The following is an 18,371-nucleotide window of genomic DNA, read 5'->3' as shown; positions in this document are numbered from 1 at the left end:
GAGAAAGGAGTCTGCCCTTCAGTGCTACTGAGTCCCAGGGACCCTGCCCCCCCCCCCCTCACCTGGTTTCTAGAGAGCCTGAACAGAAGAGAGGGGAACATGCTGGTTTGAGGACAAGGAGCTGGAGGGAGGCCTGGACTCCTGGCCTCGCCCCAGCTTGGAAAAGGCTGTACCCAGATAGTCCGCATCCTGCTTTGGGTGGGAAGGCAAATCTGTAGGCTCCGACTGGGCCCAGAGCAGGAGGGCGTGTGTGGGAGAGCAGAAGGCAAACAGCTTCCGCCCCAGGGTCAAGAGCTTGTGTACATTTCTTCAGATCTGGTGCTCACGCCCCTTGCCAGGGCCTTAGGTACCTGCCTGAGCCTTCCTGCTTGAGTTGCCTGGATCGTGACCCCCTGATCTGTGCTGTTCCCCTTATCTTTCCGGTCTGGCCTTAACCCAGTGTCTGTCCAAACTGCAATCACAGCCTAGTCCATTCTGCCTGCTGGGAACCTTGACTTGCTGCGGCTGCCCTGACCCCCGTGGGACCTGAAGCTCCTGGGTTCACACAGCTAACTGCTTCCCTGCGTCACAGAACATCTTTCTCTTCAAGCTCCTATGGAACAGTCTCCCGTCTCCCGTCCACTCACCGCAGACACCCATTATCTGCCTTATCCAGGTCCTACCTTCATCCATCTCCCTGGCCACCTGACTCCCCTTTTCGCCCCTGCCAGAGGACAGCAGACGAGGGGACACTCAAACCGGAGAAAGCTCTAGGTGAGGTTGGTTTGGGGAAGGGAGGATGGCCGGAGCTGACGTTCAAATGAGAACCTGGTGCGGGGTAAACATTTCCACTGCCACGATCTCTTCCCGACTCCTTAAACCGTGGAAGAACAGTTCGGGCGCAAAGGCCGGAGACTGCAGTGTGCCGAGCGCGGCTTTGTCACCGCTTGGCTTCCAGATGAAATGCACAGACCTCCGAATGCAAAATCCTAAGGGCAGGCCTGGGGAATTTTACTAGTGCCCTTAAGTTTTTCTGGTCCTTGCCAATGTATAAGTCCAACCATATTCAGTTCAAGGACTAGGTCCTAACTGTGGGCAGGGGTGTACAGAAAAACAAGTCAACCTGGGGCCATGTAAGCAAAAAGCAGCTAACTGGGGTGCCTGGGTGGCTCAGTGGGTTAAAGCCTCTGCCTTCGGCTCAGGTCATGATCCCAGGGTCCTAGGATCGAGTCCTGCATTGGGCTCTCTGCTCAGCAGGAAGCCTGCTTCCTCCTCTCTCTCTGCCTGCCTCTCTGCCTACTTGCGATCTCTGTCTGTCAAATAAATAAATAGAATCTTGGGGGGAAAAAAGGCAGCTGACTTTCATTTGGGGGGAAATCCAGAACCTAAGGCATTCATTCATTCAAAGCGTCAATTTACTAGATGTCAATTTATTCAATGCCCCCAATGCATTTGCAAACTGGCGAACGGGCCTCGGCCTTAGGGGAGCTTGATTTGTCCCCGTCACTAATTTCCATAGTGTAAATGCTCCTTCCATGGCCAATTTCAAGCTACTCATATGGGGTAACTGAGTGCAGAGCTAGGAATAGCCACACAGGGACCACCTCTCTTGAGCTGGACGGCAGGCCCTGACTACTGGACTGCCGGACTGCTGCTTCCGAGTCTGAAGGATTCAGATATGCAGATGGGCCACCTGCCCCCAGGCAATGCTAATCTGGTAGAGTAGCCAGGTAGAGAGCCAGGATTGCGAGATAGCAGAGCAGGTCCTTAAGGCGGAGGTACACACAGCATAGGGGGAAGCCCAGGGCAGGGTGCCTAACTGCTCCGGGGCAGGGAGGCTTGTTGAAGAAACTGACACCTTAACTAGTCTTGAAAGATAAGCAGGAGTTCCCAAGGGAAACAGCAGTTCTAGAGAAAGAATAGTAGACACAAAAGATCAGCCAAGAATAACACACAGGGGGAAGGGTGTTTGGGGGTGTGTTCAAGCTGGGAGATGTGGCGGGGGGTCAGATGGTGGAAAGGGGGTCTTGTGTACCAGCTATGAAACAGAGCAGAAAAACACACGCTCACCAATCCATTTACCTGTCTCCGTGCTGCCTTATGGAGGAGGCCATGTCAAAGACACATGGAGCAAACACAGCGCAGTAGTTTAGTACAGCACTGTAATAAGCTGGGGCATGAGGACGGGGATAGAGCGGGAGAGGACACTGGCCCTCTGTGTACGCATCTTGACAGGAGGAACCCCGAAGGTGAACCCCATGAGTAGGAGCTGCGCAGCTATGACGTGCCAGGCACGGGTCTCAGTCCCGGGGTGAGTGGCGCACAGACAGAAGCCCCCTCCTCATGGGGCCGAGGGTATAGCCACTCAATGGCCCTAAAGAGCATCTCGGAATTGACTCCATGCCGGGATGCTACTGGGTAGAGAGGAGAAGAGGGAAAGAAGACTGAGGGAGGAAAGAGGGAGACATGGGATATAGAGAGGGGCACCCACGTACAAGGGCGTCCGCTCTCCCAGGCTCTCCCTGATGGCCGCTCCTGTCTCCTGAGCCAAAACATAGCAGGCTGTCCAACCCCAAGCTGTTATTATTCTTACTGGATCAAAAATGGTCTTATATTTCTTTTTTAAAAAAAATTTTAAAAGATTTTAATTATTTGAGAGCGGGAGTGAGAGAGAGAGAGAGCGCGCGCGAGCAAGCACAAACGAGGGAGAGGGAGAAGGAGATTCCCTGCTGAGCAGGGAGCTAGACCTGGGGGTTGATCCCAAGACACCGGGATCATGACCTGAGCTGAAGGCAGAACTTAACCGACTGAGCCACCCAGGCGCCCCTGGTCTTATATTTCTTTCCTTTTTTTTTTTTTTTAAGATTTTTCATTTATTTATTTGATGGAGAGAGAGATCACAACTAGGCAGAGAGAGAGGAGGAAGCAGGCTCCCTGCCAAGCAGAGAGCCTGATGCGGAACTCGATCCCAGGACCCTGAGATCATGACCTGAGCCGAAGGCAGCGGCTTAACCCACTGAGCCACCAGGTGCTCCTGGTCTTATATTTCTTACAGAAGCTTCCTGCCTGGGACCAAAGAGGACCCAGGGTGAAGATCTCCTCTCATTTGATGCCTGGACAGCGGGCAGACGGTAGGGTCCTTGGTGCCTGGCCCCATGGAAGGCCTGCTAGGTTCTTGGCTCGCTCCTCTGGGTCTGGTCAGACTCTTCTTGGCCATGGGTTGACCACCTGATTCTCTTGCTCTGTCCTAGTGAACAGTCCTCGTGTGGAACCTGCATGTCGGGCTTCGCCAGTTACTTTGCTGGGATGTCTGGGGCCTGTCTTTGTCTTAGTGCAGACACTCCGCTCCATTCTGACCTCTAGCTTATGGGAACTTGCTGGGTTTGGCTCGAACCTGTGTCTATACCTTGCTCTTGGTTCTCCTGGGTCTGGTCTCCCCATGCCTTGGATTGCTTGGAATAATGTCTTGATAGCATTCCTACAAGGCACACGCATAGAAATAGGGCTCGATCCCAGGACCCTGAGATCACAACCTGAGTGGAAGGCAGGTGCTTAATCCACTGAGCCCCCCAGGTGCCCAAGACCAGTTATTCTAAATTAAGCCAAAAGAGAACCCTGGTCCACCTGTGCCAAGTTCCCCCATTTGATGCTAAAACCAGGGCTTGCTCTTGTTTTGGGTATTTGAGGAAAGCAGTGAAGAGAGAAATTAATATAGAGAGCCACTACATCATCTCACCACACACACACACACACACACACACACAATACCAAGTACATTCCACACACCACACACACTACACATGACACACACCCACCACACATACCACAAACACACACAGGCACACACTTGCCAACAGCATCAGAGTTCCCAGACGTCCTGAGGCACAGCCAGACTCCAGGATCCCAACGCCCTGCCCCTCCCCTTGTCTGGGCCACTCTGACTTGGCGGAGCTCATCCGGAATCCCCTGGATCAGCCCAGGCAACCAAAAGCCACTCAGACCTGAGGGTGTTCAAAAGGTGTTTCCAAGATGTGGGCTCTGAAATTCGATCTGGGTTTGAATCCTCACCTATCACTTACCAGTTGTGTGAGGCTTCAGTTTTTCTCATCTATAAAATGGGGATAAAGATTTCCTCTTTCACAGCATGGTGCTCAGGGTTACATGAAATGGTCAGTCACTGAGTCTATCATATAAGAATTCTGGGGAGGGCTTTACCTACTATTATATTAACCTAAACACTCATATGTATTAACTCACTCAATCTTTCACAAGATAGCTATTATTATTATTTTTAAAAAGATTTTATTTATTTATTTGACAGACAGAGATCACAAGTAGGCAGAGAGGCAGGCAAAGAGAGAGGAGGAAGCAGGCTCCCTGCTGAGCAGAGAGCCCGATGCGGGGCTCAATCCCAGGACCCTGGGATCATGACCTGAGCCGAAGGCAGAGGCTTTAACCCACTGAGCCACCCAGGCACCCCTATTATTATTATTTTTTTAAAGTAAGGGCATGAAGTCAACCCTGAGACTGAGATCTGAGCTGAGACCAAGAGTCAGACACTTAACTCGCGGAGCCACCCAGGCGTCCCATATTAGTTATTATTATTCTCCCTGTTTTACAGATGAGAAAACTGAGGCCTGGAGAGGTTAAGTCACTTGTCCAAGAGCACAGAGCTAAGTGAGAAGGGCAGAATTCAAACCCATGCAGTCTGGCACAGTTCTGAAGCTTGTAACCACTGCATTTACTTCCTCAGACAGGCTGTTCCCTTTTCCTTCCCTTACTGACTCCTTCAAGCTGGGTCAATCCTTCCCTGCTCTAAGTTCCCGGGGTGGCTCGATCGTGGCACTCACTACCTCTGAATTGTACACAGTTGCAAATGTATCTGTCTCCCCAGCAGGGACTATGTTCCACAGAGACAGGGACTGCTCCTCTGCTTGGACCCAGGATTACACAAGGCAGAAGAGGGAGGCAGATGACCAAGCAGTAAAGAGTGGGTGTTGTGGGGCCCAAGAGTTTGCTTTGCAGCTTCGACATTTTCTTTTCTTTTCTTTTTTTAAAGATTTATCTTTTTTAAAAGTAATCTCTACACCCAACGTGGGGCTTGCACTTAGAAGAACCCTTGAGATGAAGAGTCACACGCTCCACGGACTGAGCCAAACGCACCCCTGGTTTTGATGTCTTCTAGCTGGGTGCATGGGCAAACCAGTGAACCCTTCCGAGCCTCAGTATCCTCACCTGTAAAATGGGGATACTAAACACTTCGACCTCAGATGCTGTGAAGATACAGCTGGACAATGAGCCTAAGGCACTTAGCACCATGCTTAAGTCATACTAGCTGTGTTCACTATCCTGATGGTCCTGAAGCCTGGAGGGATGGGGAGTCGGAGAGGGAGGGGGAGTTGGAGAGGGTCTGGGTCATCTCCACTGAGTCACAAGGCACAGAGGTGGGCAAAGCCGGAGGGGCCTGGCCTCCCACCCCGCCAGGCAGGGGTCCCAGCCCCACTCTCACCTCCGCCGTCATCTTGGCAATGAGTCCAGCAGAGATGGCCCCGCTGAGCACGTTCCTCCTCAGGCTGGGGTTCCTGGGGTCCTTGAGGTTGCTGATCCGGCTGCGTACCCGGTTCCGGTACTTCATGTCTGTGCTCTTCAGCTCCTGGTAGATATGTGACCAGATATGTCAAGGATCAGCGAGCCACTCGTGGAGGGGCACAGAAAGATGGAGAGCCACTCCCCAAAGCCCAAAGAGCCCCAGGACCTTCTGTTCCTCTCCTTGGACTTGTACAGGGGTTGGGAACCTACGTGGCTGCTGACCCCCGGAGTGGGGATTTCGCTCAGGCATTTGGGGTCACCAATGCATCAGGGACGGGCAACGGCCTCCCCAGTGAGATCAGACCTTAATGAGCACTGTTGTGTCAGGGCTCCCAGGGAAGGGCATCGGGGGTTTGTCTGAGTTTTTTGTGGGACTCTGGTGAGTCACGTGACTTCTCTGTGCCTCAATATCCTTATTTATTTATTAAGATTTAATTTATTTACTTGACAAAGAAAGACACAATGAGACAGGGAGCACAAGCAGGGGAGAGGGAGAAGCAGACTTTCCTGCCAAGCAGAGAGCCCGATGCGGGGCTCGATCCCAGGACCCTGGGATCATGACCTGAGCCGAAGGCAGACGCTTAACAACTGAGCCACCCAGGTGCCCTAGATTTCCTTATTTATAAAATATCGGGCTATTACAAGGATTTAGCAAGCTACACTGCGTGATCCACTAGCCTAGGGTCTGGGACATTGAGGGCTCAACACTTAAGGGCTGTGAAGATGAGAACAGAGATGAAGACAACTCCAGTTTCGAAGGACCACTGAAAGGTGGGAGTCCAGCTATCAGAGGAAAACAGAAGACGAGGATCCTCATGTTGAAGCCTGAGAGGTACTGCAAGAAAGACATCATTTTGTTCAATTGTGTCCCCAACATATTCGAGCATAGAACCACCTCCCCCGGCGCCTTTCCCCTAGGAATACCTATTATCATGCCACGGAACCCACTTTGGGAATTGCTGGTCAGAGTTACTTCTCATGAACAGACAAGGAAGCTGAGGCTTAGGAAGGATGCAGCCGTGCTCAAGGTCACAGGGCAAATTCCCGGCAGAGACAGGGTGGGAAGTCGGCCGGTAATGCACTCTCCACTCTCCCCTCGCCAGGCAGGAAGTGGCCTTGACCAGGACAAGGTGGAGCCCAGGCCCGGGGGTCACTGACCCCTTCCAAGGAGCGCAGCCTTCTGGCTGCCACGTTACTGCGAGGTCTCTCCAAACAGAACAGATCTTTTGGGGACCCAGAGCATTCAAGCCCCTAGAACTCATCCTCCCCCTTGTCTCCCACCTTCTAAGAACAAAGAGATAAAGGGCTTGATGGAGGAAGGGAAGGAAGACAGGCTGGGAGTGGAATGAGGTACCAGACCACCAGCCTTTGTTTCCAGCTGGGCTTGAAGGTTGAAGGGACCTGTTTGGAGGGATGGGCGATTGCTTGGAGAGAATAAAGATGAAGCTCAGAGTTTTGCTCTGTGTTCCTGAATCGCTGGGATTGATGAAAACGTATTTGGTGAGGAGTTCCATAGCCCAAGACGTGCTGGTTCATAATTAAAGGACAGTGGAGGGGAAGTCCCAGGAAGTGTGCAGGGAGGATATCCAGGTGGGCCTCACACAGGAGGTGGCAGCAGGGGAGAAGGTCAGACCAGACAGAGCAGGGACCCTCCCCAACAGACCCGAAAGAGCTCCCTAGGTAGCCCAGGAGGTTTAAAAGGGTCACTCACACCTCACTGAGACTCTCAGAACCCCTCTCCCCTGGGGATCCTGTCCCCTCCCTCTACACCTCTTTCATATGCCGAGAGGGAGTTCCTTCCCCCAAACAACAATCTTTTGGTGCAATGGGCCCACATGACTTGGGGGGGTCACCTCCTCTGTCTGCACAGCCCCCTTTCAAAGAGTAGGAGAATGGGTCATACGGAAAGAACTCAGGACATGGAATCCAAAGGCCAAAGTTTTCAGTCAACCTGTGACACCCAGTCGTTCTGAGCCTCAGTTTCCTGACCTGTAAAATGGGAGCAACAGCCCCTGTCTCATAGAGACTGTGAGAGGTGACAGAGCAGGAAGTGCTGGCTGCTTGTCACAGGGCCTGGTACCCAGCAGGGAATTGATCTTCAGGGGAGAGACAAGGGAGAAGGCTGAGCATGAGGAATGCTGTCCTCCCTGTCCATTCTGATACTTGACACTGCAATCGAGCCACCTGACGACACGGCCTGTCTAGCACGGCGGTTGAGCTCTCGATCTCTAGAGTCATGCTTTCTGGGTTCAAATCCCAACTCTACCACGACTATGAGCTGTATGAGCTTTGGCGAGTGACCTCTCTGAGGCTGTTTACCTCCCTTGTAAAATGGGACTGTTCTCAACCTTGAACGAGGTGCTGCTCATGAACAGCTTAGCAAAAGGCTGGCGGGTGCAAGTCTTAATAAATGTTAGCTAGAATTAAGAACCCAGGTTCAGAGGAAGAATAGGGGTTGTCCCCAGAGCCCCTTCCCCTCCCCCTCACCGTCCCAGGTCCCTTGCACTTGGGACACTCTGCTGCTGGACAGTCCGGGCACCCACAGCCCTGGCACAACTCAAGGATATGATCTTCGATTTCCGACGCCATCTTGTCACAGTTGACTCCATAGTCCTTGTAATCATCTGGAAGAGATTCGGGAAGCACAGGCGTCAGCCAGACATGACCTTGGCAGTGGAGCCTGCCTGTACCGGAGACTGGAGTGTCCTGTGCCACTCCTGAGAAAGACCGCATCCCATCCGCCTTCTAGAAGCCCTTCCCTCCCCCGCCCCCAGCCCAGGCCCTCTCACCTTCCGCCTTCAAGGCTGCTGAGAGCATCTCCACACACTTGTCCCGCACAGAGTCCCCCGTGAGATAGCACGGTGCCAGGAGGCAGACAGAGGGGGCGAAGGTGGGGGTCAGGGGGCTGCTGGGTGTTTTGGGGGTCTCTGCTTTTGATTTGCTGCTGTTTGATCTGAGGATGACAAACAGTAATAGACATTTGGACATTAAGTGGATAAAGCTTTCCCTGAGCCCCATTCTGGACGTTTTCATGGGTGATCTCCCTTAATCCTCACACAACATGGTGAGGTAGGTGCTATTTTTAGGGGCTTGACATAGATCATCTCATTTAATCCTCATGACAACCCCACGAGGCTGCTTCTCTTCTTACATCCCCGTTAGAGTTGCATTCGAAAGTGAATCGTAGAGCTAGTCACATTCATAATAACTTGACTTGGGTCACACAAGTGGAAGCCAGAACTGAAACCCGAGCATTGAACTCAGGTGCCCAGACTCTTAACCAAGCGCTCTGCTCTGCAGGTTACAGAATGCTGTAACACCACGTGAAACCACACTACGATCCGTTAGACACCGTGCTAACAGCTCTCTCTGTCTTCTCACTGGACCATTTACTCATTCATTCAGTGAATGCTTTGTAGGCCCTTATTCTGCAGGTCCAGTGCTAAGAACAAGGGGTAAAGCGGAAAACTCAGCAAAGCTCCAATCCTCAAGGAGCTGACAGTCTAGTGATGGGTGAATTTACCACCGCTGAGGTGGGCTGGCTTTTACCTGGTGCCAGGCATGGCAGGAACATTTTCTCATTGAATCTTCACAGCGGTCCTAGGTAGTAGATACTGTCCTCATCCTCATTTGCAGATGAGGAAGCAGAATTACACCACTGAGACCTGAACTCAGGTCTGTCTGAGTCCAAAGTCTACTCTTTTTTTTTTTTAAGATTTTATTTATTTATTTGACAGAGAGAGATCACAAGTAGGCAGAGAGGCAGGCAGAGAGAGTGAGAGGGAAGCAGGCTCCCTGCCGAGCAGAGAGCCCGACGCGGGACTCGATCCCAGGACCCCGAGATCATGACCTGAGCCGAAGGCAGCGGCTTAAACCACTGAGCCACCCAGGCGCCCCCAAAGTCTACTCTTAACTCCCAAGATAGACTGCCTAAGAAGTCTCTCATTTTGAGGACTTCTGGGTGACTGTTGGTTAAGCGTCTGCCTTTGGCTCAGGTCCTGATTCTGGGTTCTGCATTGGGATCCCTGGGGAGCCTGCTTCTCCCTCTTCCTGCCGCTCCCCCTGCTTATGCTCTGTTTCTCTCTGACAAATAAGTAACATCTTTAAAAAAAAAAAAAAGAATGATTTCATTTTGGTTTGGGCTTAAAAACCCACAAGTATACATACATGTATGTACAGATGACTGGCAGGATAACTTTGCGTCTTAGTATGGGCTGCTATAACAAAATACCAAAGACTGGGTGGTTTGTACCATAGAAAGTTCCCACAGATCTGGAGACTGGGAAGTCTGAGATCAAGGTGCTGGACAGAGCTCACTTCCTGGCTTGTAGACAGGACCCTGGGATCGTGACCTGAGTTGAAGGCAGTGGCTTAACTGACTGAGCCACCCAGGCATCCCACAACCACCTTCTTTTTTTTTTAAAAGAATTTATTTATTTATTTGACAGAGAGAGATCACAAGTAGGCAGAGAGGCAGGCAGAGAGAGAGAGAGGGAAGCAGGCTCCCTGCTGAGCAGAGAGCCCGATGTGGGACTCGATCCCAGGACCCCGAGATCATGACCTGAGCCGCAGGCAGCGGCTTAACCCACTGAGCCACCCAGGCACCTCCCACAACCACCTTCTTGCTAGGTCCTCGCGTGGCAGAGAGTGAGCAAACTCTCCGGTGTCTCTCATAAGGACACTCATCCTATTCGGTCAGGGCTCTGCCTTCATGACCTCATTTAGTCTTCATTACCCCCATAAAGGGTCTATCTCCCAATGCAGTCACTTTGCGGCTAGGGGCTTCAACATAGAAACATTCAGACAGCAACACCTTGTTAAGAGCAATAATAATTATTATTACTAATTATATAATTAATCATTGATCATAATAATTAGTAATTATTCATTATCTCTTTGAGGTGGAGTTACAGTAGATTTCAATCTCATCTTTGCTTATCCAGATTTTCTATATCTTCCCTGAAGAGTATATCTACTTCCGTAATGAGAAACTCTTTGGTTTTTTTCTTTAAAAAAAAAATTTGATAATCACGAGTGGTCACTCTAAGCTAATGGCTCAGACGGGCTTCCTGTGTTCCTGTTCTCAGGGGGCTCCCAGCAAAGGTGGAAGCAACCCGTGTGTCCAGAGAGAAATGAATGGATACACGGAATGCGGTATGGAATACAGTGGACAACCATCCAGCCACAGAAAGGAACGGAATCCTGAGATACGCTGCAACATGGATGCCATGAACGGAAGACATGGTGGGTGAAATGGGCCAGACACAAAAGGACAGACATTGTGTGATTCACTCACACAAAGTACCTGGAATCGTTACATCCACAGAGACAGGAAGTAGGATGGTGGTTGTCGGGGCTGGAGGAAGGGGGAAGTGGGGTCAGGTTTCAGTTTGGGAGGATGAGAAAGTTCTGGAGATGGGATGGTGGTGGGGTTGTACCACAATGTGAATGTACTTAATGCCACCACGATACACTTAAAAATGGTTAAAATGGCTAAATTTTATGTTATGTATATTTTGAACCAATAAAAAAAATCCATCTAGGAATCTTTGAAAAAAAATCCATCCAGGAAGTTCATGGAGTAAGAATAACCACACAGCTTGACATATGCAATGATAAGTAATCTGTTTTTATATATTTGGCAAATCTTAATGCATTCAAAATGATAAAATATCTTTTTTCTTATGCTGAAAAAAAGGTTGGAACGCACATTTTGTTATATATATTTTATCACGATAAAAATGCTTAAAAAAAAAAAAGAAGGAAGTACTGTACATGCAACCAAAAGAACTAGGCTGAAGCTTGGACTGTTGTTGGTCCCTTTTGAGTCCTTGCAATGAGAGTGCTGGGCAAGGAGAGAGGCATCCGCCAGCATCCTGTTGGTGACCTGTGCGGATCAGTATCACAATGCTCTAGCCCTTAGTAACCACGCAGCCTAAGAAAGCTCAAAGAGGTCCCACACTGCAGTGCAACTCAGTTCAAGTTCCACAAGGGATGGGAGGGAGGAGTTGGCCACCGGAGGAGCGGACGGGAAGATGCATTCATGGCAGAAATGCACAGAAGCGTGAAACCCATGTTTTGCATAGGCAGTGTTAAGGGGCTCAGGGCACCTGGAGCGTGAGGCTGAGGGTGTTAGAGAGAAAGGACAGAACTTGTTAAGGGGTTTGTGAAAAAAAGGTAAAAGCCAAAGTCATCTTTTATTGCTTGTTTGCTACCTCTTCTTCTCCATAACCCTGACCGTGGCAAGTTCCTGGCCCCATTTCACAGATGAGAGGATGGAGTGATAGTTCCACAACTCCCTCCCTTTCAGAGCTGCTTCTACACTAACTCTTGGGGTGGGGGCCAGGTGTCAAGATGCCTTCACCTTCGTCTCCTTCAGTGACACATCAGGATCAGCCAGCCAGTCCTTAGGCCTCCCTCAGAAAAACTGATTCATGAGGGTTGAAGAAATTAAGGTCCCTTCTTCCACTCCAGAGTCTTAACCCACTGAGTTCTTGGTGGAAGGTCCTAAAGGGCTGCTGTATTTCTTAATTCCAGGGAGTGTTGTTCATATTGTCAGCTGGGTACCTTCTGGAGTTGTACAGTGCACAGCCTGGGCAGCTGCACCATACCTCTCTGAAGCTATGGATGCACTTCTTCCCCTCAGGAAGATGATCCTGGGCTTCTGAGAATTCAAGTCCAAGGAGTTGTGTCTGAGAGTGAGGCTGACTGAGTAGCCCAAGCTTTCTGCTGTTAAAAATCTGGGGTGACAAGATCCAACATCCAACATCCTGCTAGGTACTCTTCAATGTAAATTCTGCTGGAGACCTTGTTTTTCCTCAGCCTTTGCTGTTTGGTTTGACCTGGCTTGGATGTCTTCCGTCACCACAAACAATTTTTTTGTGTTCTCTTGAACCCTGAGATTCCTCAAAGGTACCTATGTGCTGCCTAAGGACTGAGGCGGGCTGGGGAGGGAAGGCCTGGTCTTGTAAGGTTTATATTTTGAATTATGAAAAATTTTGTCCAAAGAGATTTCCTAGCTTTTATTCATTTTTTAAAATGCAGTTTGGAACTTTCTGTTCTAGATAAATTTACCCTGGATTTGACCCAACCCTGCCTGACAAGTGAGCGGCCTGGCGGCAGGGCACAGGGCTGGGGAACCCGAGCTCCAGCCTGCTCTCTGCTGGAGTCAGATTTCGGTGGTAGGGAAAGGTGTGGGTGAGGGAGGACTGGAAAGGGTGTAAAGTCTAGAGCTTAAGGGGCTGCCTGCAATCAGTGAGAATCTCCCCACACCCAGCCCTGGTTCTAGCCACTGGGCTGTCACCCACACAGCCATAATAGCCCCAAAGCTGGTCTCCTGGCATCCTCTTGCCCCCCTTACAATCCATTTGCCACATAGAAGCTAGGGGAACCCTTTCAAAAAATCACAGCTGATCTCATCCCTCCCTGCTTCTGGCCCTCTAATGGCTTCCAGTTATTTTCAGCATAAAGTCTAACTCTTCACCATGGCCTCCCAGCCCCGCTAATGGCCTCTGCCTCCCCTCTGATCTAATCTGATGCCACACTCCCCCTTCAGTTCACGGAAGCTTCCCCATGGCACTGCTTCTTTCTCTTCCTTAAATACACCTGTTACTCCCACCACAGTGCCTTTGCACTGGCTGCTCCCTCCTCCGGGAAGGCTCTTCTTCCTCCAGATTTTCTTATGACTGGGCCTCTTCCACCAGTCAGGTCTTGGCTCCAGTATCACATCCTCAGGGAGGCCTCCCCCAACCAGCCCAGTCAAGCAGCCTATCCCTGCCCTGTAACTCCCTAGCACGTGACCTGACTTCTTTCATTCATAGCACTTACCCAAGTCTAGAATTAACTTGTTTGTGTGTTTCTAAGCATTGCCTGCCTCCATCTCCAGATTACAGGTTCCAGAGTATAGGAATCCCTTTGGCTGGTTCACCATTGTTTCTAGCACCTGGAATAGCATTCTGGGCCAACACTCGATGAGTCTTTGTTAAACGCATGAATATAAGATGAGTTGAGAAATTTGGCCACAAAGAGATAAAAGGCACATCCAGGAGGCCTAGACAGTGCTGAACTGGGTTAGTGACAGGTCCTCTTTGGAAAGATAGAGACCCTACTCCCTGGGATTAAGAAAGTGATCTCACTCTGAGCCAAAGTCTGTCAACTCCCACCACCCAGGCCAGCCCATCTCCAGCTGTGATGGAGCCCCAGACTCCTCCTGGTGCTGGACCTCACTGAGCTACATGCCCCATCACCATATCCTCAATGTCTAGGATTCTCCAGTGGGGCCCTGACAGTGGAGCCTGGAGCACACGTTGCTTGGAAGGACACATGATAACATATGACAGCTTTCATCTGGGGAATGCCTACACTAAGGTGGTATATTTATTAAGGACCCAAGCTGCTCCAGAGCTGAACTCCGAGGCTCAAGGCCTGACACCACCACTTTGTAGCTCTGTGACCCTGGGCTAGTAATGGGGATGAGAATAGTACCCATCTTAGAGAGTTTCTGATAGGATTCGAGCAGCCAGGAGAATTCTAGTAATGAAGGGTTAGGTAACTTACCTAGATTGCCACATTAAGTGTGAGTATTATTACCAAGGATCATGTACTTACTGACCATTTATATGGGTTGGGAACAGTATTAAGCATTTTGTTATCTCATTTAATCCTCATAATGACCTGGAAAGGGGTCATAATTATCCCCGCCTTACAGATCAGTAGGCTGAGGTTCAGAGAGCTGAACTGACTTGTCCAAGGTCATCCAACCAGCAAATTGCAGAGCCACACCACAATCCGAGATCTGTCTGCTTCCAAATTCTTTTCAATTCATCTCACTGTGTTTCTACAAGGCAGAGAGTTTTCCAGGGTCCCCAACCCAGGCTAGGTTAGGCTGCTTGTTGCTTTTTTTCCCCCCACCTTCCCAGCAGGGCACTTCCAGCCCTGGTCCCTCCCCTTGGCTAGGAGCTGGCTGGCTGGCTGGCCGGCGTTCCTGTCTCGGTGCATTTCAGGCAGCCAGCCTCATTTTGCTTTCAGTGCACACGATTGGGAACAGCGACAAACTGCAGGGAAGGCATCACTGGCGGGGCTGGGGGTGGGGCGTCGGATTTATCAACAGCTTCCTTCTGCTCCCCGGATGTGCCAGCGCCAGCGTCAGCCCCCCAGCCTGTGATCTGACATCACCAAGCCCTTAGAAAAATTCCACCCCAGGTCGGAGCGGAGGCACCTGGAGGCCCGCTTGCTGCTCCTGCGCGCCACCTCGAGGACATTGCAGTTACTACACCGATAGGCAAGCCCAGCTGCTGGGTGAAAAGTCAACAATTCCAGACAGCGGGCTCGGTAAAGGTGCAGTCTTCCTCCCTGTCACAGGGGTGCCCTGTGGGGTTTGCTCCCTGATGCCCCAGCTACAGTTCCCAGAGCACCACGCTCACTCATATTACTACAGCTTTGCACCTTCCAGTCCCACTGCTGGACAGGCCCTCTCCTGGCTTGTCCACCGAACTCCTTCTCATCTCTCAATTCTGAGCACAAATACATTGTCTTGGAGGAAGTCTTTTTTGACTTCTCAAGTCATATTGAGACTCTCTTCCTATGTGCCCATCGAATGTTATACGTTCAAAATTTTTTTTTGTTTAGACAGCATTTGGAAAACAAAAACAAAAAGCATTTTGCTGTCTGCCTCTATGTCAGTGATTTGCCACATGAAGGCAGAGATCATGAGTTGACACTTTTGCCTGGGCTTAGAGGCTGCAGCTGGTGGGCTCCAAATGTATTTTATTTGCCCTACTGTGTTACAGAAAAATATGAATACATTATCCATATTTAAAATTGGGAGTTTCAGGGGCACCTGGGGGGCTCAATGGGTTAAAGCTTCTGCCTTTGGGTCAGGTCACGTTCCCAGGGTCCTGGGATCGAGCTCTGCATCGGGCTCCCTGCTCAGCGGGGAGCCTGCTTCCCCCTCTCTCTCTGCCTGCCTCTCTGCCTACTTGTGATCTCTGTCTGTCAAATAAGTAAAATCTTAAAAAAAAAAATAAAATTGGGAGTTTCATATGAACATCTAGATGTCCAGCTTTCCTTAAAAAATAGGAAGACACGGTACCCAGGGCCTGCATTTTCACAAAGCAACAAATAGCTGGGCTGGATACTGCATGGCCACTTGAGACAGAGAGGTACCCTCCAGTCTGCCATGGTCTCCACTAGTCTCCCACTGTATGCACATGACCTTGGTCCTTGGAGCCTATTAGGTTTGCAAGGAGGTGCTCAACAAATGTGTTCATTGGATGGATGGATGGATGGGAGGGAGGGAAAGAAGAAATCGAGAGGGAGAGTGCACAGGAAACAGTGTGGGTAGTAGATAAGGTGGATTTACAAGACTTGCTTGTATTTCTCTGGATTCCCCACCCCCACTATGGAACCAGCAGGAAAGGGCACAACTGCTCTAAGGACAAACGTATTCTGCTTGACCGACCTTCAGAAAAAGAATGCATTACAGGAGGGAGTCAGGAGACTTCAAGGTCACAAGGCTAAGTCAGGAAAGGAATACGGAGGTATAAATCCTTACACAAACATGAAATGTTTTTCTTATAACATCACACCCAGAACTGGACTAGTGGTCAGTGTTTCCCTTTGGGATAGAACAATCCTTCATTATGCAGGTCTGTCCTTCATGTTCCAGGACATTTAGCATCTCTGGCCCCTGCCTAGTAAATGCTGTCCTGCTCCTGCCTCTCTCCCACCGCAGACCGAATGTTTGTGTCCTCCATAAAGTCATATGTTGAAGTCCTAACCCCCAATGTGATAGAATTTGGAGGTGAGGCCTTTGAGGGCCCCATGATGGGATTATTGGCCTTATGAGAAGAAAAGAGACCAGAGCTCACTGTGTGTGTGTGTGTGTGTGTGTGTGTGTGTGCACGTGTGTGTGTTGTGCAGACACAGCAAAAAGGTGGCTATCTGCAAACCAGGCAAAGGGCCATCATCGGGAACTGAGTTGGCTCATACCTTGGCGTTTCCATCTTCCAGAACTGTGAGGAATAAATGTCTGTTGTTTAAGTCCACGATATTTCGTTACAGCAGTCTGAACTAAGATAACCCCACATCACAGTCATCACTGTGACCAAAAATACCTCTACGAACTTCTAAATGACTCTCCACTGACAACCACTGGTTCCTCCATTCTTAGGCCTCATTCATGTAAGACATCACCAGCTGACCACAGAATTCTTCCCTTCAGAGGCAGGATGTGGCCTCAGACTCCAACTCCAAGCTGCAGCCCTCCCCAGATCCGCCACTCATCAGCAGGCACCTGACAGCCATTTTGGACTATAAAAGTACAGCACCCCATCAATATCCCAGGACTGTTTAATCTTCAAAAACCTTAAACAGCCTAATTTTTGTGCCCCTTTTCTTTACAGTGGTAGTCTTACTAGTACAGTAGGTCTAAAATAACTGTGCGGCTCCATACATAGTCTCCTGGAAGCCAACACGTTTACCATTCTAGCCTGGTTGCCCCAGCATCCAATATGGCCCCCGGTCATGAATCACTAGCTTTGATCCACCTCTATGTCACTTCCTCCTGCTCTGACCTCCCCTTGGACCACAGCTCACACTCCCTCTTTCAGTCACAATCTCTCCTTAGCCACCTCATCAAGGTCCGTGGCTTCAAACGCTAGATCCATACTAATGAGTCTGAAACTCAGATTTCTAGCCCAGACATTTTTCCTGAATTCTAGCTTGGTCTGCCCTAAGTGCCTTCAACTTCTCCATCTGAATGACTAGGACACGCCTGAAACCCAACACATCCCCACCTCAGCTCTGTATCACCTGCTGCAGCCTGGGTTAGATGCAATCTTCCCCATTCGGTCCTTGCCAGCGCTCAAGAGAAAAGTCTTGGAGTCATCTTGACTCTTGATATTCTCTGGTACCCCTCCCCAGCCTGTCAGGAAATCCACCGTCATATCTTGCCTGAATTATTGAGTAGCCTCCTGGCGGGGCTCTGCTCCTGCCCTTGGCCCTGACGGCCCATTCTCAGCATAGCAGCCGAAGGCATTCTGATAAATTCCCTTGTGGGGCTCCTGTTCTACTCCGTCCTCCAGCTCTCCCGCCTCACTTTTCCACTCCAGCCCTGGCCACGTCACCGCCTCCTGACCCTGCCACTCAGGGTCCTGGCTTGGAATGATCCGGAGATCTGCATGGCTCATTCCTTCCTCTCTTTGAAAGGTTTGTTCAAAGACACTGTTCAAAGGTCGCTGTTCAAATGACCATCCTTCCCAACCCCCTCACTCTGCCCTGTTGTCTCCACAATGCCCATCACCTTCTAAATCATTGCCTGATTTATTTATTCTGTGGATTGCCTCTCACACCTTGTTAGAATATAGGCCTCATGACCACAGAGATTTTGCTTTTGTTCATTGCTGTGTGTATCCTTGGCAGCTAGAACATTTCCTGGCACATAGTTGCCCCTCAATAAATATTTGATGAATAAACAACTTGCTGACTTATGCTATTTCGGGTAACTAAAATGCAGAGATCCCACTCCAGGGATAAGTTCTCCAGACCTCTGTCCTCACTGGGTTCAACTTGACCTTGAGAATGTTCCCTAGATAGTGTTGGGGCAATAGTGACTGGTCAGCCACCCCAGTGAAGGAGCCATCCCTCTGATTCAAGGTCCCATTCAATCCTCCGGTGTAGGTCCTAGAGTCTGCAAGGAACATACTATAGGAGGCTTTCTACTTTCCTCTGCTCCCAGGCTGTTTTCATGAAAGCAGAGAGGGGAACACACACTGAACAGCACCTCTGGGATGGAGAAGCCCGTG

General features: G+C 50.1%; 1 protein-coding gene and 1 long non-coding RNA gene across 3 annotated transcripts in view; one reads left to right on the top strand and one right to left on the bottom strand.

The window, feature by feature from the left end:
• TCEA3 (transcription elongation factor A3) overlaps positions 1 to 18,371 on the bottom strand; it is a 36,728-nt gene that overhangs the window by 4,722 nt on the left and 13,635 nt on the right. For both annotated transcript variants that reach the window (XM_046012438.1, XM_046012448.1), the window contains exons 6-8: positions 8,358 to 8,521; positions 8,136 to 8,192; positions 5,489 to 5,643 (exon numbers count right to left, since the gene is read on the bottom strand). In XM_046012438.1, coding sequence (XP_045868394.1) covers positions 5,489 to 5,643; positions 8,136 to 8,192; positions 8,358 to 8,521 — 376 coding nt within the window. The remainder of the gene's footprint in view (positions 1 to 5,488; positions 5,644 to 8,135; positions 8,193 to 8,357; positions 8,522 to 18,371) is intronic.
• LOC123946745 lies at positions 32 to 18,370 on the top strand. Its single transcript, XR_006819648.1, has 3 exons — positions 32 to 753; positions 10,656 to 10,812; positions 16,739 to 18,370. It is a non-coding gene; the product is annotated as an uncharacterized LOC123946745 (long non-coding RNA).

The sequence above is a fragment of the Meles meles genome, chromosome 1 (genome assembly GCF_922984935.1).
Source record: "Meles meles chromosome 1, mMelMel3.1 paternal haplotype, whole genome shotgun sequence".
In the NCBI taxonomy this organism is placed as follows: Eukaryota; Metazoa; Chordata; class Mammalia; order Carnivora; family Mustelidae; genus Meles; species Meles meles.
Note: the sequence above shows the minus strand (reverse complement) of the source record. Positions and strands in the feature narration are given on the sequence as shown.